The following is a 27097-nucleotide window of genomic DNA, read 5'->3' as shown; positions in this document are numbered from 1 at the left end:
AACTTGGAGGATGTGAGTGGTGGAATTGGATAGCCCACTATTCCTAACTGTCATTGGGGATTGACGAAATGAATTGCATGGAAAAGTATTAGATATACTTGGACAGTTTCTAAAATAGCTGCCATGCTTGCTATCTACGGATACCCTAACAGACCCATTCGAAGTCAAAACTAATTAATGAACCATATATTAACTGACCGTTTGGGTTTAATTTTTTAAACAAGTTCACAACAGTTAAACAAAGGGAAGGTTAAGTCCCCTGTCTACATAGTAAGGTATATATACAGTTCATATCAAGTCATACATGAAATGAGATGGGGGTTCAACGTCCTACTTTTCTGCAACAAACAGGATAATGATGGCGGGTGATGCAGGATATCGAGTTATAAAGTAACGGAATACGAAAACACAAAAACAAACGGTCCTGTTAATAATGACAGACAAAAGTGGACAGGAGAGTAAAATTTGCAAAAAAAAAAACGACCGACAAGTAAAGATCATGTGTGATAGACATACATATCCAAATTTAAAGATAAAGAGCTGAACACTCTTGCTATAAAAGCTCAAAAATAGATGATGTAAAATGAAAATATTGAAAATCTAATTGCACACATCTTGTCCAAACTAAAAGAGTTATAACTTAGGTCAGAATGAAGTAGTATACTAATAGTAGTTAATAACGGTAAGTAGCCACACCATCATCATAAAATACCTGTAATTAGTTTACGAATATTTCTAGATAATTCACTGACAAACGACCATGGTGGTTTATGTTATACACGGTTCGTGGATATATATTTAAAGTATCAAAACGACAATACATGATTCACAGATCAATGTTAAATACAACAGCCAAATAACAACTTTGACATGATTCTTTAATCTGGTTATTTATCTGGGTATGGCTCGAACCTCATATTTAGAAGGAGCGTGTGTGATACCAAAAACACCTTTTAATGTTGGTAAATTATCCGGATCTACTGGTTTAAATTCAAATCTTTGTATCAAGGTTGTCATAAATAAGAATAATTCCATTTTAGCCAAAGATTCTCCAAGACAAGTTCTTCTTCCTGCAAATAGAAACAATGGTTATTTTATATTATTTTTAGAACACCTGGTGCCATGTCTTATTTCAGCTCACATGACTAAAAAACATTTTCAGTCATTTTGTATTTATAAAGGATAACAGTATTTGTTCTTTTGTAATACAATAATTCGCTTGCGCAGGGGCGTCTTTAGCGGGGGCGGGGAGTCGAGAATCCGGAGAAAACACGCGAGATTGGAAGGCGATCCTACACTTGTCTCGTATAAGCTTCGGATCAATGATCTTATTGAGTAATACATATGTTATACCTAGAGAAAAAGGGATGAATTCCTCTCTTTTCACCAGTTGTCCATTTTCATCCAGGAATCTTTCAGGTCGAAAAACATCAGCATCTCCCCATATTTTGTCATCTAAGAGAACTGAATCAAGATTTGGAATGACTACAGTCCCTTTTGGAATATGATAACCGTGGAATATTATATCCTCGTCAACAGTGTGTGGCACCCCAATAATAACAATATTAGCAATTCTCAAAACTTCCAGCAGAACAGCTTGGGTATATGGCATAGATGACCTGTCTTTCATAGAAGGTAGGCGACCTGAACCAACGACATCTTGAATCTCTTTGTAACACCTTGCTTGTATGTTTTGAGTATGAAGCAAGTAGAGAATTGTCCATAAAATAGTTGTTGATGTTGTTTCTGTACCAGCTACAAAAAGATCCCCGATAGCTTTAGTTAAGTTCTCTCCTGAAAATGACAGAAATATATATTTCATTGGATTTACATTATAGAGATGAATATAATGCAGGGGTCAGAATGTCCACTGATGTCGTCTTATGGTTTGGATGCAACTATGGCGGGTGTGGCGCCAGGCAGGGTAAGCTTACTCTTCCGGACACCTGTTACCACTGTTTGTCGTATATTTTGTACACGTGAACAGTTCATTTGCTGATTACACTATTTTGCCTATACCGTTTTTTAGGATTTCGATTTTTGTCTAATGGTTTGGATTGTTCGTACTTGGTTTTATTTTATTCCAACGCATACATCACTTTAGCATAAACGGTTGTTGGTTACCTCGTTCAGGAGAGATGCGCAATATATTCTAACATTTGAATACAAGAGCGTGGTGGCCGTGAATACACACGATTGTTGGCAACATTCGTAATTCTTGCGCCATTACTCACTATTATATTTGGCACTAGAGTCATAGGCGATCTGGAGTCGGTCGGGTCTATTTTAACATGTGGCTCGGGATGAGAAATCCATGTTTTGAAAATCTGATATTTATACTCGTGGCTCAGTGTATGTTCCTGAAAATCTAAGAAGATTCTGTGAGGAAATGTGGCAAGTATGACATCAGTAATCAATATGATCTCCAACCACTTCGTTTATCAGGTATCATGACCGACAATGTGATCGCGAATTAAGACCTTCATTCACGAGATTGACCAGACGACCCTACACCTTATCACATACAGGTGTGGCATCGGAGCCCCGCCACTCGACTCAATGACACAGAGAGTGGGAAATGGGTTTTAACTTCCACTCGACACAAACTAGGTCATTTCGGGGTTAACATATGGTTTAATTTTATTTGAATAATTCGTAGGGGTCTTTAGCAGTGTGAGGAAACCGGGGGACTTAGAGAAAACCCACGAGAATGGACAAGTGACCCTACTCCTTGTCACGTACAACCAGGGAATCGAAACCACGCAAGTGGATTCAGTGACAGACCTTATGATACAGCACACACGCGCTCTAACCATTCGGCCATCCAACCCCCTTACTCCATGACAGACCTTACGATGTAAAACGCAGGATCTACACCATTCAACCACGTAACCGCCTAACTAAGATAGATAATACAGCACACTTACTATTTATATAGGATTGTTCACCAGTTTTTTCAACTCGTTTCATTTCTTTAATATAACTACTAATATAATCATTGGTGTTGTTCTCGTCATAATTCTTCAAATGATCATTAATAGAAGGTTCAATTAATTCCATCTCTGCTGTTTTAACATTACGAATCGTTCTCTTAAATTTGAACAAATCACCAGGTAAGAATCGAAGAAATGGTAGGAAATTCATCACAGCTGTGGACCCAACCGCTGAGAAATTCTCTTCGACCTTCTCCAAAAATTTTTTAAATATTGGATCCTCATACTCAAATCTTTGTCCATAAACTAAAGATGAAATCACGTTGGATACCGAGGCTTGGGTTAAGCGCCACATGTCAAATTCTCTACCCTTCTGGTTTCCAATCATTTCAACAAAATATCCAATTTCTTCATTAATTTTATCTTCAAGTATCGTTTTTCCAAAACCAAATTCTCTTAAAGTTTCTAGAGCAAATTTTCTTTGATCTTTCCATAACTGACCCGAGGACAGGACAATCCCTGAAAATGAAATTTTAAAATTCTGTGATATTCGATTTGAAGACATCGAGAGGGGTATGCCTGGAATACGAATATATGCCTATAAACCAGTGCATTGAGAAGAGTGTGCATATGGAATCCAGATATGAGTCTATCTTCCAGTACACTTGATCGTCCATTGCGAATGTCCATTTCCGTCTAGAGCATGTTATACATCTGCAAGACAATAAATATTATTTCGATGAAATGAAATGAAATGAAATTGGGTTTAACGTCCTACTTTTCTAACCACCCGGGCTATTGAAGGCCGTTCATTTCGAATCATGCTTTCGACCAGCAAAAGAAGCTCTTATAAATAGATCAAGCAGATAAATCATGAATTGCCCTTATGGAAGGGAATCATTGCTTACCTTTTTTCTGGTTGATCATATCGTTCATAAACATTGACGGTCTGTTACTAAACACGTCGGCCCTTTTCACTAAGGCGTCTTTAATCAAATCATAACCATTGATGAAGATAAATAATCTCGGTCCAAAATAAACGCTAAATATATCTCCATACTGCTTTCTAAGTTTTCTAGTGGCTATTCTCACATCACCGTCTCCTCTGTCTAGAGACAATAGGTCTCCTAGTATTGGCAAAGTAAATCTTGGACCTGGGGGGATCCCTCGGGGTTTTCTCATCAGCCACCATATTCCAACACAAACGCCAAATACTAAACAAGTTCTGACATTAACATTATCCTTACAAAACTCCTTGATATCGTCTATGGTCAAGCCTTGAAATACGTCATGCAGTTTTGTTAGAACCCCAGCCATATTATTGAACACTAACGAACACACCTGATTTAAATAAAGGTCAAAGTGCGATATTGTAGTTTCAGTATATCAAAACAACGTCACATAAACTACTGAACACCGTAAATTAGACTTAACATTAATTTATACAACTGCTACGTTAGCGTAATATATATCACAAATTGCATATTTGTCAGTTTGGTTCCATACTGATTTAATATATTAGAGTCTTGCATCATTATGATGGACACAATCCAACCAAATATCTCCACTATAAAGTGTTTCAACATACCTTTGCACTTATCTTATCGCTGTTTGTTGTAGGTCATATCTATGGAGCGGAAATTAAGACATAATTTTACTTGACCCAGTAATGCGTACGTGAATACGCATGTAAAATGCTAAATTGTGTGACATATTTCTTCAGTATGTTTTTTTAGTGTATATTTTGTTCTATTTCAGTTACTTTTAATTTTATGTCGTATTTGTTTAGAGGTTAAAGCGTTACTAGAGTTGCAATTGTGTCGGAAATTCAGCTTCATACAGTTAGTTACTGCCTAAACAAGCCCAGCCAGGCGTAAACATGATTGAGTTGGCTTAGAAAAGAAACTATTTGTGGGTTTCGCGTCAATACATAACAGAATATCTTAGGGTTGAATTCTGATGAAATAAATGAAAAAAACAACCAAAACTCGTTTTTGTATGTTTGTTTGGGGTTTGTTTTGCTTGAAAGCTCCAGAAAATAAATAATATCTATATCTAAGTACTAGATGTTTAAGTGTCCTACCTGTTGTGTAAATTATCCATTACATCCTATTTTACTTGTCCAGAGGGTTCGAAAATATTTTTAAATCGAAGTTTCATTTGAAAAGGTTTACGTTAGACGTTTCAAACCATTATGTTGAATTTTTCAAAATTTTTAAATAAGGTGTGTTAAGATGAAATTTGTATCATCAATTAATTGAAATATTCTAAAATAGTACAATTTGTTGACCAGAATAAAGATTGGGACATATTATTCAGTTACAACATGAGTGGTATTGAGCCTTTAACGGGTGGGATATTTATGAAATGAAATGAAACGGGGTTTAACGTCCTACGGTTCTAGTCCCATTGATCTGCAGTAGATTGGCATACGCCATACAGTGTGCTCTTGCCCGAACACTCGACTCAGAGTGAAGTAATTTGACTAAAATTTTCAGCATATTCCCTTTACATTATCTATCTTAGAGCGAGGACTGTTAGCTCTTTATCTAATCTTCCATACTGTCGCTTTAATAAATTGATACAATTATGGGTACTTGAAATGTTGACAAAACGCCGCAATAACGACAAATCAGGATTAGGTTACACTGTATACACTATTTATAAATTTATGTCGGGTGTCATGCAACCTTACAAACATTTGGATAAAAACCTTTCGTTCGACAGTATCAGCTTTATTGAATTCGGTGAGCATGTTGGACTTTCTCCATCCTGATCTGTTTTCAAGTGTCGCTTAAAAACTTTGCAATTTAAATGCCACAAATGACTCATAATTGAGAGCAATATTATTCTAAGTCGAAAATTTTGTAGAATGTGGTACCACACAGGCACATAGGGAGGTCTGAGAAGAATTTTTGGAAAAAAATTGATTTTTTTCAAAGTCCAATAGTTATTCTAAGTCGAAAATCTTGTGGAATGTGGTACCACACAGGCATATAGGGAGGTCTGTGAGGAATTTTTGGAAAATCCAGTAGACGTTACCTCCCATGTCATGACATGAAATCAAATTAAATGGGGTTTAACGTCCTACTTTTCTACTCCATCCGGGCTAATAAAGACGGTTCGTTTCGATTTATGCTTTCGATCAGCAAAAGAATCCCAGAACTCAAAGCTTTTTTTATTATCAAATATATCAGAATAATATTTCCAAGAATGGCTATCTTAGAACTTTGAATTTCGACAAGACTTTGTCCTATGCCCATGTTTAAATCAGAAAGCATCGATAGAATGTGAACTAAGAAATAAAAATGAAATGAAATGGGGTTTAACGTCCTACTGTTCTGCTCCGATCTGGGCTAATGAAGACGGGCATACGCCATACTCTGTGCTATGAGGGAAATTTTGCCCGGGCAGCGGCACTATGGCCAACTCTTATATCGAATTCCAACTGTCTAGGGATCTTTTACGCGCACGTCAATGTGAACACGGGACCTCGGTTTTTCGTGCCATCCGAATGACTAGACAGCTGTCCTTGTCAGGCCCTCCATCCTCTATCACTGACAAGGGGGAACCACGCCGGAAAATCTGGATGAACTTTCTCGGCCAAAGCAGGGATCGAACACCGGGGCGGGGGGGGGGGGGGGTGGTCACGCGGCCCGGAGTTTTCGCATCAGACACTATTTTCAATCACAATACTAAACAAATTCTGGTTACAAAAATCGTGGATATCGTCCATGGTACTGTCTTGGAATACATCATGAAGTTTTGTTAGAACCCCGGTCGGTCATGTTATTGAACACTAACGAACATCAACAACAAAAACGAACGGTGTTTGGTTTAATTAAAAGGTCAGAGTACGATATTGTAGTTTAAGTATTTCAAACCAACGTTGACTGGGCTTGTTTAGCCAGTTACTGTATGGGCTGAATTTGCAACACAATTGTAACTTTAGTAACGCTTTAACATCTAAACAAATATGACATCAAGTTAACTGTAATGGAAATAGAACAAATCATAAACCAAACAGCCATACCGAAGAAATCGGTCACATAATTTAACATTTTCATATGTCTAAATAGCCAATTTACGATACGTAAGGAAAAGGATACACACACTAGAGACTTTTGGCAAGTGGAATTTTTCCCATCCGTATAACGTATCCGTATCGTCACGTGATACGTTGCGTTAATTTAGTTTTAGAGTTTTGGCAGACTTCGCGCCGCGTACGTATGGGTAGCTGAGCTGAGCGTAGTTTATTACAGTATAATGGCAGTTATCTACCAAGATCAACATCAGTACTAGTCAAGTACCTAGCCTACAAATTCCTAAAGGGAGTGAAGTCGTTCGACAGTCGCTGAGTTATTTACATATTTTTTTTTTTAAATTAGTGTCGAATCTTATTAAAAATCTTCATTAATGTATCATTTCAGAAAGTATATACCCCTTTTACAGATTTGCAAGGTCCCACCTCCCTAAATGTAGCATATAGATCAACCAGCGTGCAAACAGGCAGGAAAAATATAAAAATTCATCAAAAGTAATAATTAAATTCTAGTCTTTGCCATGGTTAAAATCACATCAAATATACACCTTCGTGTTCTAGAATACACATAGATTCATAAAAACGCTACGGCACAACATTTCAGCGTCTAAAAGTAGCAAAACATACGGTAAAAAGACGACGATGTTATACGGACCTTTTCCGTATGAAAGCTGTTCGATACGTGCTGCCGTAACCGTGTGCCGTATCACGTATGAGAAATACACACGCATTGATCACGTCACACATAAAATCGTTACGGATACGCAATACGGACCAATAATTTACGTTTGCCAAAAGTCTCTACTGAAGCAAGTGTAGTAACGTACGCGTTACGGGGTCGAGTAACAATTATGCCTTGATTTTCGCTCCATAGATATGACCTACAACAAACAACAAAAACGGCGATAAAAGGGTATGTTAAAACACTTTATAGGGGAGCTATTTGGTTGGATTGTGACTCTTAATATATTCAGTCAAATATATGCATTTATCACGTAGTAGCTGTATTAATTAATGTTACGTCTTATTTACGGTGTCGAATAGTTTATGTGATGTTGGTTTGATATAATGAAACTACAATATCGCACTTTGACCTTTATTTAAATCAGGTGTGTTCGTTAGTGTTCAATAACATGGCCGGGGTTCTAACAAAACTGCATGACGTATTTCAAGACATTACCATAGACGATATCAAGGAGTTTTGTAAGGATAATGTTAATGTCAGAACTTGTTTAGTATTTGGTGTTTGTGTTGGAATATGGTGGCTGATGAGAAAACCCCGAGGGATCCCCCCAGGTCCAAGATTTACGTTACCAATACTAGGAGACCTGCTGTCTATGGACGGAGGAGACGGTGATGTGAGAATAGCCCCAAGACAACTGAGGAAGAAATACGGAGATATATTTAGCGTTTATTTTGGACCGAGATTATTTATATTCATTAGTGGTTATGATTTGATTAAAGAAGCTTTAGTGAAAAGGGCCGACGTGTTTAGTAGCAGACCGTCTATGTTTATGAACGATATTCTTACACAGAAAAAAGGTAAGCAAGAATTCTTGTCCATAATCGTAATTCGTGATTTATCCTAGGAGATGCTTATTTATACATACGAACGCCACCCCTCACCTTTCTTAGACGACTTTTTATCGATGCATTCAGATTTCAACATGGTACATGGCCATACTAAAATCAATCTGATTAAAACACAGATCATATTTCGTTTCGTTCTTTATAGTTCACAATTTCGTTTACTTGTCTTCACAACACTATATAGGATCTGGAAGAGTTGTTATATTACATGCCCCCAAGTTCATGTAAAGAATTGACAATGAAACGGTCTGTTACGGCTAGTTTTTAGCGTGCGTTTGCACGGTACTGTGGGTAAACCCCTAGAAACGTCAACGCTGATTGATTAATCAATCTCTGTCTCTGACGTCGTATGACCCCTGACACGACCTCCCTGTACAACTAGTCACATCTACATGCAGTGTAGGTCATCGAAAGTATAAAAAACGTATTTTAATCAGATTGTAATAAAATGTCTTAACGAAATTCGAAGTTCTAAGATAGCCATTCTTGGAGATATTATTCTTGCATATTTGATAATAAAAGCTTTGAGTTCTGGGATTCTTTTGCTGATTGAAAGCATGAATCGAAATGAACCGTCTTCATTAGACCTGAAGAGTAGAAAAGTAGGACGTTAAACCCATTTAATTTGATTTCATGTCATGACATGGGAGGTAACGTCTACTGGGTTGGGTTATATTTGGATTCCATGCAAACTCCTCTCAATGTCCTCAAATCGAATATCACACAATTATTAAATTTCATTTTCAGGGATTGTCTTTACTTCGGGTCAACAATGGAAAGATCAAAGAAAATTCGCTCTAGAAACATTAAGAGAATTTGGTTTTGGAAAAACGATACTTGAAGATAAAATTAATGAAGAAATCGGGTATTTTGTTGAAATTATTGAAAACCAGAAGGGTAGACAATTTGACATGTCGCGATTAACCCAAGCATCAATATCCAACGTGATTGCATCTTTAATTTATGGACAAAGATTTGATTATGAGGATCCAATATTTAAAGAATTTCTAGAGAAGATCGAAGAGAATTTCTCAGCGGTTGGGTCCACAGTTGTGATGAATGTCCTACCATTTCTTCGATTCTTACCTGGTGATTTGTTCAAATTTAAGAGAACGATGCGTAATGTTGCGGCCGTTGAGACGAAGTTGGTTGAATCATCTATTAATGATCATTTGAAGAATTATGACGAGAACAACACCAATGATTTTATTAGTACTTATATTAAAGAAATGAAACGAGTTGAAAAAACTGGTGAAGAATCCTATATAAATAGTAAGTGTGCTGTATTATCTATCTTTGTTGGAGTTGAGCGGTCGAAAGGTATCACGTGTGCGTTTTGGATCCTAAGGTCTGTCATTGAGTCAAGGGGCGGGCCTCCGATGCCACACTTGTATGCGATAAGTTGTAGGGTCGCCTGCCAAACCTCGTGAATGAACGTTCTCACTTCGCGATGGCATCGTGGGTCATGATACTGGATAAGCAAAGTGTTTGAAGATCATAATGATTCCTGGTGCCACACTTACCCAATTTTCTCATACAATCTTCTCGGATTCTCATTAACATACACAGAGCCACAAGTGTAAACATCAGATTTTCAAAGCACAGATTTTGCATTCCGAGGCACATGTTAAAATAGACCCTGACCCGACTCCAGACCGCTTGTGACAATCTGAAAACTCTTCTAAATTCCGTAAGTAATTTCTGTTCTTTAGTAGTAAAATTCTGTGCGAATGAGTATGCGTACTCACTGCCTAGACGCTCTTGAATTCAATTATTTGAATATACTGCACGACGAGCTAAACCAACAGTTAATACTATTGTGATGTATGCGTTGGGAGGTGTATACGAACAGTGTATATTCTGATTCATGCATTATATTCAAGGCGCCATCATCTCTGCAATGTACATCCAATGAAATATATATATTTTTGTCATTTTCAGGGGAGAACTTAACCAAATCTATCGGAGATCTTTTTGTAGCTGGTACAGAAACAACATCAACAACTATTTTATGGACAATTCTCTACCTGCTTCATAATCCAAACATACAAGCAAGGTGTTACAAAGAGATTCAAGATGTCGTTGGTTCAGGTCGCCTACCTTCTATGAAAGACAGATCATCTATGCCATATACCGAGGCTGTTCTGCAGGAAGTTTTGAGAATTGCTAATATTGTTATTATTGGGGTGCCGCACACTGTTGACGAGGATATAATATTCCACGGTTATCATATTCCAAAAGGGACTGTAGTCATTCCAAATCTTGATTCAGTTCTCTTAGATGACAAAATATGGGGAGATCCTGATGTTTTTCGACCTGAAAGATTCCTGGATGAAAATGGACAACTGGTAAAAAGAGAGGAATTCATCCCCTTTTCTCTAGGTATAGACGAATTTATTACTGTCGATAATTTACCACACAAATCAATAAAACCCATTTTTTTCCCAGCTCAGAGTTTAAGGACCCAATCCTAATCTAATCTGTGTGTGCTTCAGATCACGAGGCTTGATTTCGATCCGAAGCTTGTCTGTCACAATGCATAGGATCGCCTGTCTAACATCGTGGGTTATCTCCTCCGGAGTTTCCGTCCCCACCCCCCCCCCCACTACCAAAGCGCAAGTGAATTCCCCAAATATAACTTACCATAAAGTCCCAAAGTGACGTTACACGTCCCTCGCCCCCTCCCAATCGCATTTTATGGTACTGCAAACGAAGAAATAATGTTATCCTTTATAAATACAAAATGACTGAAGACAGTTTTTAGTGATGTGAACTGAAAAAGGCATGGTATCAGGTGTTCTAGAAATAATATAAAATAACCATTGTTTCTATTTGCAGGAAGAAGAACCTGTCTTGGAGAATCTTTGGCTAAAATGGAATTATTTTTATTTATGACAACCTTGATACAAAGATTTGAATTTAAACCAGTAGATCCGAATAATTTACCAACATTAAAAGGTGTTTTTGGAATTACTCATACTCCTTCTAAATATGAGGTTCGAGCTGTTCCTAGATAAGCGACCAGATTTTAGAATTAAGTGACGGTTGTTTTTGACTATTGTATTTAATATACATCTGTGAATCGAGTATAATTTAGAACACGTTTCTCGGTGAATTTTCTCATTAAATATAATAGTAAACTACCTACAGGCATATATGACGAGGGTGTGGCGGCGCACCATTCATTATTAGCTGACTACACTACTATCTCTTAGGACTGTATAATAGAGCATTCAGCGCCCGAACAATCTGATTAAAATACAGATCCAATTTCGTTTCGTTTTTATATTTCAAAATTTCGATTTTACTTGCCTTTACTACATTTGGATCTGGAAGCGTTGTTATTTAACTCGTATTCTGCTTGAAATGAGGGGTCAGCCAATCAAATGGTCTGTCGAATCGAGCGTTTGACCTTTTTTGCGCGGAACTGTGGGTAGACATTAGCGGCAATAGAAATCAAAACAAAGCAAAAGTAGATAAAAAAAAATACATGGCGGTCGCTAATTGGTTAATCGAATGACTGACGTAATCGGGTCAAATTTTGCTTGCTTGGTACCTGACGTCATATAACGTGGACTCCCACTATAACTTGTTAGATTTACATGTAGTGTAGGCCATCGAAAGTATCAAAAACGAAACGAAATATAGATCTATATTTTAATTAGATTGGCGCCCGAACATTCAGATTTGTTGATAGGCGATTGAAAAGGTTCAAAAGGGACTCATATTATTTGGACTGGAATAGATCGTGTTGATTTATTGGCAGTTTCATTAATATTTTGAAGCTGAGGAATCGGGTGTATATCCAGACCCTTCAGAATGTAATGGGGATTAAAGTCCCATCAACACAATGGGTCGTTCATGAAAACAACCTACTTGCCAATGACATTTTAGAGCTGGGGAATCGGATGTATATCCAGGTCAGCTAGAACGTAACGAGGATTCGTTTATTTTGAGACTAATATATAGTCTAACACAACGCAGTTCTATGGATAACAATATCAATCACTATATTATACACACACGACGTTTCGAAACAAATTTACAAATGAGGAAAAATGTTATTCACTTTGTGTAAACCAATTAAGCTAGGGTTTCTTGGTTGTAAATTTGTATGCTTGATAACGTCGCGTGTATTTCAAATTTGCATATTCCAAAACCAAAAAATAAAACCTTTGCTGACAGATCTTTCAGTGCAGCGGGACCAAAACTTTGGAATAAACTACCTCGAAATATGAAAAAGTGTCCTTCTTTGGAAAGTTTTAAGAAAAATTTGAAAACTTATCTATTTCAAAGAACATTCTGCAAATGTATTTTGTGTTTATTTAAAGAACAATATTGGTGTCAGTCATTGTGACATATGTGATAGAACTGGTTAAACACATTCCAAATATTATTTGGTATATTCCACACATCATATCTAAAATTTTATAATAAATTGATAAATAAATTGGCATATGTTAAAGGTTTAAAAAATTTCAAGCAAAAGAAAGTTTACAGAAAAGATGTGCTCTCTTCAAGTGTAGATCACTGAATGTTGTCGGTATTTCAAAAGGTGACTGACAAGTAAATATAATGTTATAGATATACGTACATATTCCACACATCATATCCAAAATTTCATAATAAATGATAAAATTGAAATTTTGACAAAACGCCGTAATACCTACAAGAGGGCTACAGTTTACATTGGATTCACTATATATATTTATAAATACTATTGATGACACCCCACACACACACACACACACACACACACACACCCACACACATCCTACACACCCCACTGCGTTCTTATCGGTTCTTGTTAGTGATTAGTAGAGCCCTACGGTTTCGTAATGTTATAAACTGCCGTGCTGTCGATCCATTAATTTATCTGACGTGTGAAGATGCCTGTCACACCCAGATCCCATTCTCTTTAGCCTCATCGTAGTAGTAGTATCTTGGTGCTTTAACGTCTGCTTCCACAGAAGTGATATTGCAGACAAGACATAGGAGAGCCGAAGCTGCTTCCTGTTTTTAGAATATGATTTTGCAATCTTTCCATTTTCGGCCTTATATAGGCCATGGATTGGGTTTAGTGGGAATTTCTTCTTTTTAATTAATGTTTGATAGTTGTTCTCTCCCGTTTCTGGATTGGTAGATGTCATCGTTGTGGGTTTAGGTGCCAGACCCGTCTTATCGTGGCCTCCCCTTACTCCACTATCCCACTCTATTGGTTTGGTATCTGTTTCTATGCGGAATAGTGTTTAGATGCCGAGTCCGTCTGACCGTGACTCTCCCGTACTCCACTATCCTGCTATTTAGCCTTTAGCCTCATCGCTGTGTTAATTCTATTTATACAAGCGCTTGACATGCAAGATACGCCCACATTTTGCAAGAGATGGACAGAGGACGAGCTAAAAAGATAATGCGATTTTTTGTACAATCAGCTGCCATAATCCAGGACGATATGTTCCGATATGCGCGAATATCGAAAGGAACCGAGATCTTTGGATTATGAACATACATTTCAAGTTTCATCAAAATCGGATAAACATTGTAACCTCTAGAGAGTCCACAACCTTCGTATTACATACTTTTACACAATTTGCGTACAAAGAGCGGCCATTATGTTGGGCAGTTTTATTTCAATTTCCCCGAAATTCGAATTCAACCTTCATTATGGTGGAATGGTGATATATTTAAACGGTCTTTTAAAATCGGGGAAAAAATGTGACCTCTAGAGAATCCGCACGCTAAAAATGCGATTTTTCGAACAATCAGGAGCCATAGTCCAGGAAGTTACGTTTGGATATGCGCGATTATCAAAAGGAACCAAGACCTTAGTGTGTAACGATGATATATTCACATGGTTTTTTTTTAACTCGCATAAAAATTGTGACGTCTAAATTTTGTACAATCAAGGGCCATAATTCAGGATATGTTACGTTCCGATATGCGCAAATATCAAAAGGCACCATGATCTGTGGGTTATAAACATGTATTTCAAGTTTCATCAAAATTGGATCAAAACTGTGACCTCTAGAGGGTCCACAACCTTGATATACCAGATGCTTACATTATTTGCGTAAGAGGGGCGGCCATTTTGTCCGACAGTTTTGGTTCGATTTTAACGAAATTCGAACTCAACCAACATTACGGTGTAACGGTGATATATTCGTACGTGTTTGTAAATCAGATAGTAATTGTGACCTCTAGAGGGAGCAGAAGCTAAAACACGACTTTTCGTAAATTAGGGACCATAATTCAGGAAGTTACAATTCTATATGCGCAAATATCGAAAGCAACCAAGATCTTTGGGTTATACACATGCTTTTCAAATTTCATCAAAATCGGATCAAAATTGTGACCTCTAGAGGGTCCACAACCTTGATATACCAGATGTTTACACCATTTGCGTATGAGGGCGGCCATTTTGTCTGGCAGTTTTGGTCCGATTTTCATGAAATTCGAACTCAACCAACAATACGGGGGGTTGGATGGCTGAATGGTTAGATTGCGCGCGCTGTATCATAAAGTCTGTCATTGAGTCGACTGGCGTGGTTTCGAATCCCCGGTTGTACGTGACAAGGAGTAGGGTCGCCTGTCCAACCTCGTGGGTTTTCTCCGGGTCCTCCGGTTTCCCCCCACTGCTAAAGACCCCTATGCGCAAGCGAATTATTGAAATAAAATTAAACCATATGTTAGTCCCGTAATGACCTAGTTTGTGTCGAGTGGACGTTAAACCCCATTTCTCTCTCTCTCTCAACCAACAATACGGTGTAACGGTGATGTATCGAACGTTTTTTTTAAATCAGATAATAATTGTGACCTCTAGGGGGACCACAAGCTAAAAACGTTATTTTTCGTACAATCAGGGGCCATAGTTCAGGAAGTTAAGGTCCGATATGCGCAAATATCGAAAGGAACCAAGATCGTTTGGTTATAAACATGCAATTTAAGTTTCATAAAAATCAGATGAAAATTGTGACCTCTAGAGGGTCCACAACTTTGATATACCATATTTTTACACTGATTTTTATACGCCCACATTTTCATGTGGACGTATTATGCCGTCGCCCCTGTCCGTCCGTCCAGTTTGTGGACACTCTACAGGTCACAATTCTTATCCGATTTTGACGAAACTTGAAATATAGGTTTATCTCCAAAAGATCTCGGCTGCTTTCGATATTGGCATGTATCGGATCGAAACTTCATGGATTATGGCCCCTGTTTGTACGAAAAATCACGTTTTTAGCTTGTGGACCCTATAGAGGTCACAATTTTTATCCGATTTTGTTGAAACTTGAAATGTAAGTTTATAACCCAAGGATCTCGGTTCCTTTCGATATTCGCGCATATCGGACCGTAACTTCCTGAATTATGGCCCCTGATTGTACGAAAAATCGCGTTTTTAGCTTGTGGACCCTATAGAGGTCATAATTTTTATCCGATTTAAAAAAAACCGTATTATTATATCACCGTTACACCCTAAGGACGACCGAGTTCGAATTTCGAGAAAATCGGCCCAAAATTGACAGACAAAATGGCCGTCGTTTGTTCTCAAATATAGTAAGAATATAGTATATCAAGGTTGTTGACCCTATAGAGGTCACAATTTTTATCCAATTTTGTTGAAACTTGAAATGTAAGTTTATAAGCCAAAGATCTTGGTTCCTTTCGATATTCGCACATATCGGACCGTAACTTCCTGAATTATGTCCCCTGATTGTACGAAAAATCGCGTTTTTAGCTTGTGGACCCTATAGAGGTCATAATTTTTATCCGATTTAAAAAACCGTATTATTATATCACCGTTACACCCTAAGGGCGACTGAGTTCGAATTTCGTGAAAATCGGCCCAAAATTGACAGACAAAATGGCCGTCGTTCGTTCTCAAATAGCGTAAGAATATGGTATATCAAGGTTGTGGACCCTATAGAGGTCACAATTTTTATCTGATTTTGTTGACACTTGAAATGTAAGTTTATAACCCAAAGATCTCGGATCCTTTCGATATTCACGCATATCGGACCGTAACTTCCTGAATTATGGCCCCTGATTGTACGAAAAATCGAGTTTTTAGCTTGTGGACCCTATAGAGGTCATAATTTTTATCCGATTTAACAAATCGTATTATTATATCACCGTTACACCCTAAGGACGGCTGAGTTCGAATTTCGTGAAAATCACCCCAAAATTGACGGACAAAATGGCTGCCGTTCGTTCTCAAATAGCGTAGAAATAAGGTATATCAAGGTTGTGGACCCTATAGAGGTCACAATTTTTATCCAATTTTGTTGAAACTTGAAATGTAAGTTTATAACCCGATGATCTCGGTTCCTTTCGATATTCGCGCATATCGGACCGTAACTTCCTGAATTATGGCCCCTGATTGTACGAAAAATCACGTTTTTAGCTTGTGGACCCTATAGAGGTCATAATTTTTTATCCGATTTAAAAAAAAACGTATTATTATATCACCGTTACACCCTAAGGACGACTGAGTTTGAATTTCGTGAAAATCGGCCCAAAATTAACAGACAAAATGGCTGCCGTTCGTTCTCAAATAGCGTAAAAATATGGTATATCAAGGTTGTGGACCCTATAGAGGTCACAATTTTTATCCGATTTTGTTGAAACTTGAAATGTAAGTTTATAACACAAAGATCTCAGTTCCTTTCGATATTTGCGCATATCGAATTGTAATTTCCTGAATTATGGCCCTTGATTGTAGGAAAAATCACTTTCTTGTTAACTTGTTCTCTATCCATCTCTCGAAAATGTGGGCGTATCCTGCCTGGCAGCCGCTGGTTCGTACAGTCAGGGGCCATAATCCATGAAGTATCGATCCGATACATGCCAATATCGAAAGGAACCAAGATCTTTTGGGGATAAATCTATATTTAAAGTTTCGTCAAATTCGGATAAGAAGTGTGACCTGTAGAGTGTCCACAAACAAATTGTTCCTGGACGAACGGACGTCCGGACGGACAGGGACGACGACAATATACGTCCACATGAAAATGCGGGCGTATAAAAATAGCTTGCCAATAAATTACAATAACATATATACCAGGATAGCGTGATATTATGAAAATGAAATGGCGTGTAGCATTTAACTTTTCTGCACCAACTGGGCTAATGGAACGGTCATGCGCCTTGCGGTGTGTTATGAGGGACATGTTGCCCGGACAGCGGCGCTATGGTATACTCTTATATATAATTGCAACTAACGAGGGTTCTAGTAGGGACAATTCAACGTATACACGGAGCTTCGGTTTTTTGTCCCATCTGAACGACTAGACCCGTGCTTACCATGCCGGCCATCCGTTCTTTACCACTGACAAGGGGAAGCACGTCGTAAAAACGGGGTGAATTTCTGGTTGGTTGACCAGCGCTTTATACACTGAGCCACCATATTATGTAAATGAAAGATATTTTCAACTAAAATGTTCGTTTTTTTTTATTCAGTTCTCTAAAGGGGGGGGGGCGAATGGTTAACGCTTGCGCGTGAAACCACGACGTCTGTAATGGAGTTAAGTGGTGTGGTTCGATTCCCAGCTTATACATGACAAGGTGTAGGGTCACCTGTCCAGCCCCGTGGTTTTCTCCGGGCCCTCCCACTGCTAAAGACCCCGGCTCGCAAGAGTTATGAAATAAAATTGAACCATGTTATGTGAGTCCCAAGATGACCTAGTTTGTGTTGAGTGGACGTTAGACTCCATTTCTTTCTCTTTCTTTCCCTTGTTAAATATAAGATAGTGAATTATTCTGAGGAGAACCACATTTAAAGAGGCCACGTGAGCGATATCTTGATAATATCTTTAATTAAAACAATTAGATGTTGAAGAAAACATGACGAGTGTCTTATATAAAAGAACAAACAGTGAACACCTTCGATGTCGTTTAACACATCAACCACAACAAACTAACGACCTACTCGTTACTTTACGCTCGCTGTCTCAACAACGACAATATTTTGCTTTAATTACCGTTCTTGCTTTAGTTGTTTTCCGGTAGAGTGCGCTTTATGCGGTAATGTGAATGACAGTTGATGACGCTGACGGCGACAAACCGTGTCTGTTGTGTTGTTAAAATCTGATTACAAAACACAACTATAACAAACAGAATAGAAAACACTACATCACAACAAATCAATTTATAGATATCATCAAAAAACATCGGTAACCTGGAAAATCAAGTTTTACACATCAAAAGATAAGAAGACAATCTGTGATAAGGTCTACCCTATCCTATCCTAGTTTGTCCATTTGTTTAATCTATCCGTTGTTGTTATGTTGGAGATAGCTATAATAAATTCTTTTGGAGTTTTGCCCTTTTTTTCATGGAAATATTTCTTAATGCACTAACGTGTCAGTAGCTCTGTTTTTGTTGGGGATAGCTAAAATAAATTATGTTAACGGTTTTTTTTTATTTCATGAAAGTATTGCTTAAAGCCCCAACGTGTCAGAGACCCTGTTTGTTGTGACGAGAGCAAAACAACGTGTCAGAAGCACTGTTTTTGTTGGGGATAGCTATAATATATACTATTGGAGTTTATTATTTCATGAAAGTATTTCTTAAAGCCCTTTTAATGTTGGAGATATAATAGCTAAAATAAATCTAGTGGAGTTTTTTTCTTCTTTTTTTATGAATATAGTGTCTTAAACCCCATGTGTCAGAATAAAGCTTACTTTTATTTCAATGAATTCTGGTCTAAAGATCCTTCACTTCGTTCACATCCAACTTACTTTAAGAAGAATATCCAAAGGTTTCTATAAGTGCTAAACTGTCATCTTTCATTGGGCTATTTATGTGATTTTATAGTCCTGTGAGGCCGTGCGAGGGCCAGGGTACACTTACTATCCCATGGACTTTGTTATTGAGTATTATTGTTATAATATATACTTTCCAAACTTGGAAGACTACTTTTTATTTGGCGTTTTGGATAAAATTAATTGGAAACCCTAATTTTAATGTCTAGCGTTCTATTTACGATGAACTACTCATTGTGGTTTTTATTTTTATTTTCGCGAAAAAGTACAAATATATCTTCATTTTGTTGAATTTGTCAAATGAATTTAATATTTGATCTACGGTTTGGGCCAGTGTTATTCATCTCGTTTAACTATCCATGAAATCACAGTCTAACATTTTACGTTCGTGGGTGTACAAAATTATAAATAGTTGAAATTCTTATGTAGATCAAAAATCGAATTTCTTTTTGTTTTCCTATTTTATTGTTGAAGTACACATTTAACCATAAATATTGTATCATAAAATAGTCAGTTGTTTCGGTTAATATTTTAGTAGGTGGTTTTATGGATTTCCTTGGTGTTTAAAGTCTGTTGAGAATATAGCTTTGGTGAATATGCTGGCAAATATTAAATCTCCTTTTAACAAGACGTGTATCTCATTATATAAATTTCCCAATAAATTGGTTAAGTTGTGGGGAACGGCCCGGCCCGTCTTCATTAGCCCAGTTCGGAGCAGAATAGTGGGACGTTAAACCCCATTTCATTTGTGAGGAACGGTCAATCCCCTCTTATCTCGTTTAAAAACTCTTAATTTTGCGAGACTGGGAACAAAGTTTTAATAAAATGCCATGATTGGGTATAATTTAAGTTACGTGTTATCAATAACATGGGTATATCCACTCCCTGGACAATATTCTTCTTAATGCAAACAAACTCCATCTGTCATCGTATGGAGTCGGTACTATCAATGTCTCTGATCTGTCACATCCAATGACACTTTCTCCTTTACTTTTGTTTAAAATACCGTGAACAGAATGGTCATAATTGTCCGGGGAATTCAAATTTACTCGTCACATTTGCATAGATAAGGCACGGGACAAGGGACTTGGTGTAGTAAGACATCTGTCATCGTGCAGATCTGATATAATGAATGCCGTGTGTAATACATGTAGCAAGAAACAAGTTTATCTAGAAATCACATTATTACAATTTGCACCAAGAAACATGTTATTTCAAGAAGAAGATCGTTTTTGGCGACTGTTCAATGACAATGAGACAGAGAGAGAGAGAGAGAAAGAGAGAGAGAGAGATGGGGTAGTCTCTGCATACCTTTGAAAAAAGAGAGAAGAAGATTTTGGAGAGGTGTTTAGCGTACACTCACATCATAACATATCGTGTCTTTAACAGTGGAGGAAAAATTGGAGGGACCAGATTCCTGGTCACGTACTGGTAGGGTATCGAAACGATTACAATCGACTCTATGACGTACCATAAGATCACCCCACCCCACCACTTTAATTAAGTACAGCTCTAGGGTTTTCTCAGATATTTTGCTTATTAGACAATCTTTAAGCAAATCAGTTTATGAAACCCATTAACCCAATTAGTATTAAAAATAGGTTAGCAATAACGGTTATTCCTGCAAGAGAAAATAACATTATGTCCGGTTTCGGGGTCTTCCTCTGCATTAATCAATTAAGAAATGCAGGATAATATCTAAGTATTTTTAATCAAGGTAATTGGCATACTGTTACAACTGGATGTACCCTAGCTTATTTGTCCATATTTGTAAATAGTACATTAAGAGGATCGATAAATGACTAAGAATATGGCGTAATTAACTGATTATATTTTTATTAACTCAAACCAGAGAAACATACAGACAGTGCAGGCAGTTCATAAGATATGAACACACAAACATCCACGTGTCGCTAAAGATTATCACAGATTACTTACGACAAATTCATAGCGATAAGCGATAAATCAAAACAGAGATGTCTTTATGGAAATAAATCTTTATCAGAATTTTACTGAAAACATCGTGGATACTTTTTCACTTAGCTAAGGATCCCTTATTTTCTGTATAAAATTCAATTTAGGTCGGTTTCCGTTCAGTATTTGCGGTGGGTTGGGTTTCTTTATATGTGTTTCTTTTTTGTTTGGTTTTTTTTTTTTGTTTGGTTTTTTTGGGGGTTTTTTTTTTTTGCTTTTGTGGGGGGGGGTGTTCCTTTTTTTCCGGGTTTTGGGGTTTTTTTTGCTTTTTTATTGGTGTTTCGGACACCTTTTACCAATGTTTGTCGTGTATTTTGTAAACGGTGAACAGTCCATTTGTTGATTACGCTATTTTGCCTATACCGTTTTTTAGGACTTTAAATGTTGTCTAATAGTTTGGATTGTTCGTATTATAATCCAAAAGTTAAGTATCTTGGATACATCTTAGTTGGTATGGGCTGGTATACTCTTACTAAGCGATATCATCTTTTATTTATCAGTCAATGGATTGCGTCAATAGACTGATCTCAGATTTTGCATATATTTCTTATTCTTATGTCAAATCGATTTTTAACAAACAGTGGCGTTCTTCCTAATAACGAGTTATCGCTATTCTTTAATTCTCCATTTTTAATTTAAATATTACGCATGAATAGCTAATGTTCTATAATCGTCTTGTCTATCGACAACACTCTTTATCTGCCGACAACATTACAAATAGTAAGGGTTTAGGATTTGAATAAGCACGTGGCCGTCATTAAGGCAGCATGCTTTCTGAAGAGATTCGCACCCCACAATAAACAACGATCAATCGAGTGTTACAGATTAATCTAATCCAGCCAAACGATTAATTACACAACCAAATAAGGATATAAGAAAGGTGATAATCTAGTGTGATTTTTTGACACCAGATAGATTGGCGCGACGAAGATTTGAATAATTGCCGACTATCTATTATCGCTGTCTTTTTGGTCTTCCCGGATGAGAATGAATGAATGAAATGTAATGGGGTTTTACGTCGTACTTTTGTGCACCGATTGGGCTAATGAAGACGGGGGATTAAAATGAATGAATGAAATGTGGTTTCATAATAAAATGTAAAAACAAATATCGCTCTGTCTTAATATGTATTCAAAATATTTTTTTAAAAAAAACACGCAAAATCAGATTACATAAACAATTCAGATTTCCTGTAAAACATTGTCTCTTTACTTCGGGCGGAATCAACTAATTACATATATATTATTAATTTAAATTCCATTGTATCTGAACGCGTATTCAAGGAACGTCTTTAATGAGAGAGTGAGGGGGGAGAGGGGGGATTTGTAACGTCCACTCGACACAAACTAGCTCATTCCTGGATTTACATATGGTTCATTTCTATTTCATTAATTCTAGCTTGCGCGTAGGGGTCTTTAGCAGTGGGAGGAAACCGGATGACCCAGACAAAACCCACGAGGTTGGACAGGTGACCCTACTCCTTGCCACATACAAGCGAGAATCAAAACCACAAGACTTGACTCAATGACAGACCTTAACTCATTCGGCCAGCAAACTCACTATGATAGAATATGAGATTTACGTTTCGTCAACACAATACTTGATTATTTTGAGAATGACAAATTTTAATTATTTCTATGGTCATGTGGGCAATACCAGGGATAAGAATTTTTCCCGAACGCCGATGTGTACAGAACATGAACCCCGGTTTTCCATTCCACCCGAACGCCCAAGTAATGTCTAGCCTTACCAACACCCGCATTGACTATTCGTAAGAAGTTGGAAGTGGGATCAATGGCTGCGATGTTGCTTTCCTTTGGGTTCTTCTTTAATCGTTTTAATTTCAACCCGATTTATTTTATAGCCTGCTCTAAATTTACATCGAAAACAATATTAACCCGTTATCTAAAACAAAGCTATGACTATCTCATCTGAAATTTGGGTATTTTTATTAATAATATGAGGAACGGCCCTTTCAAATTTCAACCAAAATCCATAAACGATACGATTGGACGAACAAAAGAGAAGTATCTGTCGCAAATGGCGTAGCCCTACTCAATTTCTAATTTAATCAGATTTTCCCAGGAGAATAAATCGGACATATGCACGGACACATGTAATTAGAACATGTAATATTTGACCAAATGTTCGCTAAACATCAAACGACATCTTGTTAACAAATCAGGTACACATTTCAGTCTTTCTATGGCCATGTTGTATGTTTAAACAGGCTGTTCAATACATTCCATTAACTCTTTAAGCATAATTATATACTAGTGAAATGAGACGGCCATTGTAGCTCGGCAAACCCACGAGACTCCGGCAGTATGTCCGTATGTTAATGATACTGTGTTCACATGGACAACTCTTGCCCCCGGGCTTTCGTAAGTCAACCCTAATTCAATCCCCTTTGGAATTAATACCGATCATGCGAAATTAAAGATGTTATCGAACGAATCTTTTTAAACAATCCTCGATCCAATTTCGCTATTTCCAGGACGGAAGTTACTCAGTACGTGGTAAACCCGAAAATTTAGCTCGTGTGTCTTTTGTCGGAACTTTTCTTCAAGCTTCTTAAAGGTTGCTTAGATTATTAAAAAAATACCCTTAAAAGGTATCAAATTAATGTCACAATCACTATATCATTTGTACCAAATCTTTATCTATAATAGTTTCTCATTTTATTGTATCAATACGCCCATGAAGACCAACTTACATATTACTAAAAATTAAAATAGTACAAAAGAACAACAAAAAATAATCTATTGACGTAGTAAAAGAGAAATACGCAAAAACAAAAGAATAAAAAATAATGTCAACTACAACTGTGTAAATTTATATATTGGTCCTGATTATGATGCAATATGTAATAGTATTATGCTTTTGTCGTTCTTGTTTTGCGTAGTATATAAAACCACACATTTCTGTGACTATAACATGAGGTGGATCAAGGGAAAATCGTATGCCAGGATGACAATGAAAAACTGAATACAACTAATAATCTAATCTCAGTTTATTATAATTTGTACACTGGAACTAAAATTTTCTTAAATTTCAATTTCAAATGTAAAATTGCTAGGATGAAAACCAACAAACGTGTTATTATTTTTATTGAAAAAAAGAGAAACTTGGAATCCAATTTGTGATACCAAGATTGTAAGCGGGATTGGCACACTGTAAAAAAAAATCTTCTTAAGTTTCAATTTTTCAATTTCATATTTATAACTGTTATGACGAAAGTCAGCAAACTTGTTATCATAATTAATCTATGAATTTTGAAAAATGAGATTCTACGTTTTGAAAAACAATTGTAAGTGGGATGGGCATGTCATTAAAGACATCATTCAACCCGTTTTCCATTAAACCATCGGTGTTCAACTAAATAATTACCAGAATAAAATGACCCATTGTTTATTTATTCCCAATTATTTAAGACTGTAAAGAATAATAATAATCTCCAATGTGACTACGAAGAAGTAAGAAGACGTAGTTGATACGACATGCGAGACCGTCATTACCTATACATTAGTCCAGTTGTCTTTTATTAGGTGTGCGTGATGAAGCATACGACTTGTGAAAAGAAATTCTGGGATTCAAACCGGAAATATCATTATACAAAATAATGAAAAGAAATGATATATAGGGTTTAAGGTCCTATTGTTCTGCACCGTTTGGCCTATAGATGACTGTTTCTTATATAAGTATAGAATTTAGTAGAAGAGTGCCATCGAACCTAAATGCTTTCAAGAGAGAGAGAGGGGGAGAGAGAGAGAGAGACTATACTTTTTTGGGCCCACCGTATTATGATGCAGCGCTTCATGGTGAAAGCGAATTTACACATAACCTGGCGTTTAAACGTTAAGTGGCTATTCAATGGGGGAGAAAGATAGGTATGGGAGGGAAAAACATCTACTAGACAAAAAACAAAAACCAGATCATTTCGGGACTATGATATAATGATGCATCGCTTCATGGTGAGAGCGATTTTACACATAAGGTGGCGTTAAAATGTTCCATAGAAGGGGTTTGACGCCCACTTGAGTTGTAATAAGTATCTTTTGGGGGATGGGGTGTGGTGATTTTTATTAACAGCGTCTTTTACAATGCTAAAAACAGTACCAATAGATATAGATTATAATACAACACAGTTCTATGGATAAAAGTCGCTATATTATAGTATATACGACGTTTCGACAATCATTATCCATTATCAAGCTTATCTCTATAAATATATTATTTTATATGCTTGATAACGACTGGTGAAATCTTGTTGAATGAAACGTCGTGTGTATATAATAATAATAGTGATTGTCATCCATAGAACTGTGTTGTGTTAAATTATGTTCAATCGCTAAATGGCATTCAGAGATTAGATGATATATAGTCATTTGTGATGGTTACCTGCACAATGCAAGAATAGAAGAAACAGACAATACTCGCCATGACCGAGTCTACGGAATTAGGTGCTGAGTGTGCCACTCGCTAAATGTCATTGAAAGATTATAGGTCTAGATTAACTACAATAAATACGTATACAACGATTATAGTACTCAATCCTCTTAATATAACCAATTCAATTAAACCTCTAAACTGTTAGTGTAGCTCGAAAATGGGCGTGGCAGCCAGACACACCCCTCTCTATTAGACTTTAAGGTGTCACAAGGTGATGATTATAGGCTTCTTAGCATCTTAACTTCTATCTTTTGTCGTGTATCTAATCTTCAATTTAACTTATTACGTGCCAAAATTAGCTCTTCATCATCCCGCCATTATTTTCTTCCAGAAATGCTCGCATCTGTTATTTTTCTAAGATTTTAGCCCGAAGATTTATTTAATTGCGAGACAAGTGAAAGTGATTATTTCACTCGTGTCATGGATCATTTTATTGTAAAATTTAGTTGATAAGTTCATATCAACCTTTCAATCAGTTCAGCAATTAATACAACTTACGTACGATAAATTCTAAACAATCGAACCAGGAAAGGTTTTTGAACAACTGACGTTCATTAATGAATTTTGAATATTAAACTATTTTAGAAATATTAAAATAACGTTAAGGAGTAAACAGTAAACACTTTTATAAAAAAGAATTCTCTAGAATTTAATTTCTTTTAAAAGAATTTTATACAAATACGAAATACATATAGCAACATCGTACCCAGAAAGATTATTAAACAAATGACTTCAAGTCATGTTTTTTTAATATTAAACACTTTTAGAAATATTATGACAAATAGCATTCAGTAATATACATCCAATATTAAGCACTTTTTAAATATATTATTCAGTAATTTCTTTCTTTTAAATGAATTTTACACAAACACAAAATAAATCTTACGCACGATACATATTAAACAATCGAAAATAAAGTAATGAACTTGGAATATTCAATGCTCATTTCAAAATATTGTCCAGTAATTATTTTCGTTTAAATAAATACGAAATAAAAGGAATATTGTTAAAGATAATACAATGAAAATGGAATTGGGTTTAACGGCCTACTGCTCTGCTCTGCTCTGACTGGGCTAATGAAGACGGGCATAAGCCATATAGTGTGCTATGAGGGATATTTTGCCTGAACAGCGGCGCTCCGGTCTGTTCTTATATAGAATTCCAACTGTCAAGGGTTCTTCTACGTGCACGCCAATGTATACTGCTTATTACTGGGCGACGTTTCGACTATAGGCTTTTCATTGCTTGATAATGACTAGAGAAGCCTAGTCGAAACGTCGCTCAGCAATAAGCAGTAATTGTATTCCATAGAATTGTGACCTGTATATTCCAGTCCAATCACTAAA

The 27097-nt window shown here is 36.7% G+C and overlaps 2 protein-coding genes across 2 annotated transcripts; one reads left to right on the top strand and one right to left on the bottom strand.

Moving 5' to 3' along the window:
* Nucleotides 1-201: 201 nt before the first annotated feature.
* On the bottom strand, nucleotides 202-4521 carry LOC126811411 (cytochrome P450 2B4). The gene is made up of 4 exons (XM_050537008.2): nucleotides 3842-4521; nucleotides 2928-3452; nucleotides 1354-1794; nucleotides 202-1070 (listed from the first exon to the last, which is right to left on the bottom strand). The coding sequence occupies exons 1-4, from the start codon at nucleotides 4248-4250 to the stop codon at nucleotides 892-894; spliced, it is 1554 nt and encodes a 517-aa protein (XP_050392965.2). The 5' UTR covers nucleotides 4251-4521; the 3' UTR covers nucleotides 202-891.
* Nucleotides 4522-7865: 3344 nt separating this feature from the next.
* Nucleotides 7866-12932, top strand: LOC126811412 (cytochrome P450 2B4-like). Its single transcript, XM_050537010.2, has 5 exons — nucleotides 7866-7888; nucleotides 8085-8517; nucleotides 9313-9837; nucleotides 10507-10947; nucleotides 11404-12932. Exons 2-5 carry the CDS (start codon nucleotides 8109-8111, stop codon nucleotides 11580-11582), a joined length of 1554 nt encoding a protein of 517 aa, XP_050392967.2. The 5' UTR covers nucleotides 7866-7888; nucleotides 8085-8108; the 3' UTR covers nucleotides 11583-12932.
* The last annotated feature ends 14165 nt before the right edge of the window (nucleotides 12933-27097 follow it).

Source organism: Patella vulgata, chromosome 2, assembly GCF_932274485.2.
Source record: "Patella vulgata chromosome 2, xgPatVulg1.2, whole genome shotgun sequence".
In the NCBI taxonomy this organism is placed as follows: domain Eukaryota; kingdom Metazoa; phylum Mollusca; class Gastropoda; family Patellidae; genus Patella; species Patella vulgata.
The sequence above is the reverse complement of the archived record's forward strand: the minus strand, read 5'-3'. Positions and strand labels throughout refer to the sequence as shown.

Bases quoted from the DNA above. Each gene is read 5' to 3' on its own strand.
- LOC126811411 (XM_050537008.2), bottom strand. From the start codon at position 4,250: ATGGCTGGGGTTCTAACAAAACTGCATGACGTATTTCAAGGCTTGACC. The intron at 1,795-2,927 runs GTAAGTGTGCTG...TGTCATTTTCAG, and splicing joins TGAACAATCCTATATAAATA to GAGAGAACTTAACTAAAGCT. The intron at 1,071-1,353 runs GTATAACATATG...TTCTATTTGCAG, and splicing joins ATTCATCCCTTTTTCTCTAG to GAAGAAGAACTTGTCTTGGA.
- LOC126811412 (XM_050537010.2), top strand. From the start codon at position 8,109: ATGGCCGGGGTTCTAACAAAACTGCATGACGTATTTCAAGACATTACC. The intron at 8,518-9,312 runs GTAAGCAAGAAT...TTTCATTTTCAG, and splicing joins TATTCTTACACAGAAAAAAG to GGATTGTCTTTACTTCGGGT. The intron at 10,948-11,403 runs GTATAGACGAAT...TTCTATTTGCAG, and splicing joins ATTCATCCCCTTTTCTCTAG to GAAGAAGAACCTGTCTTGGA.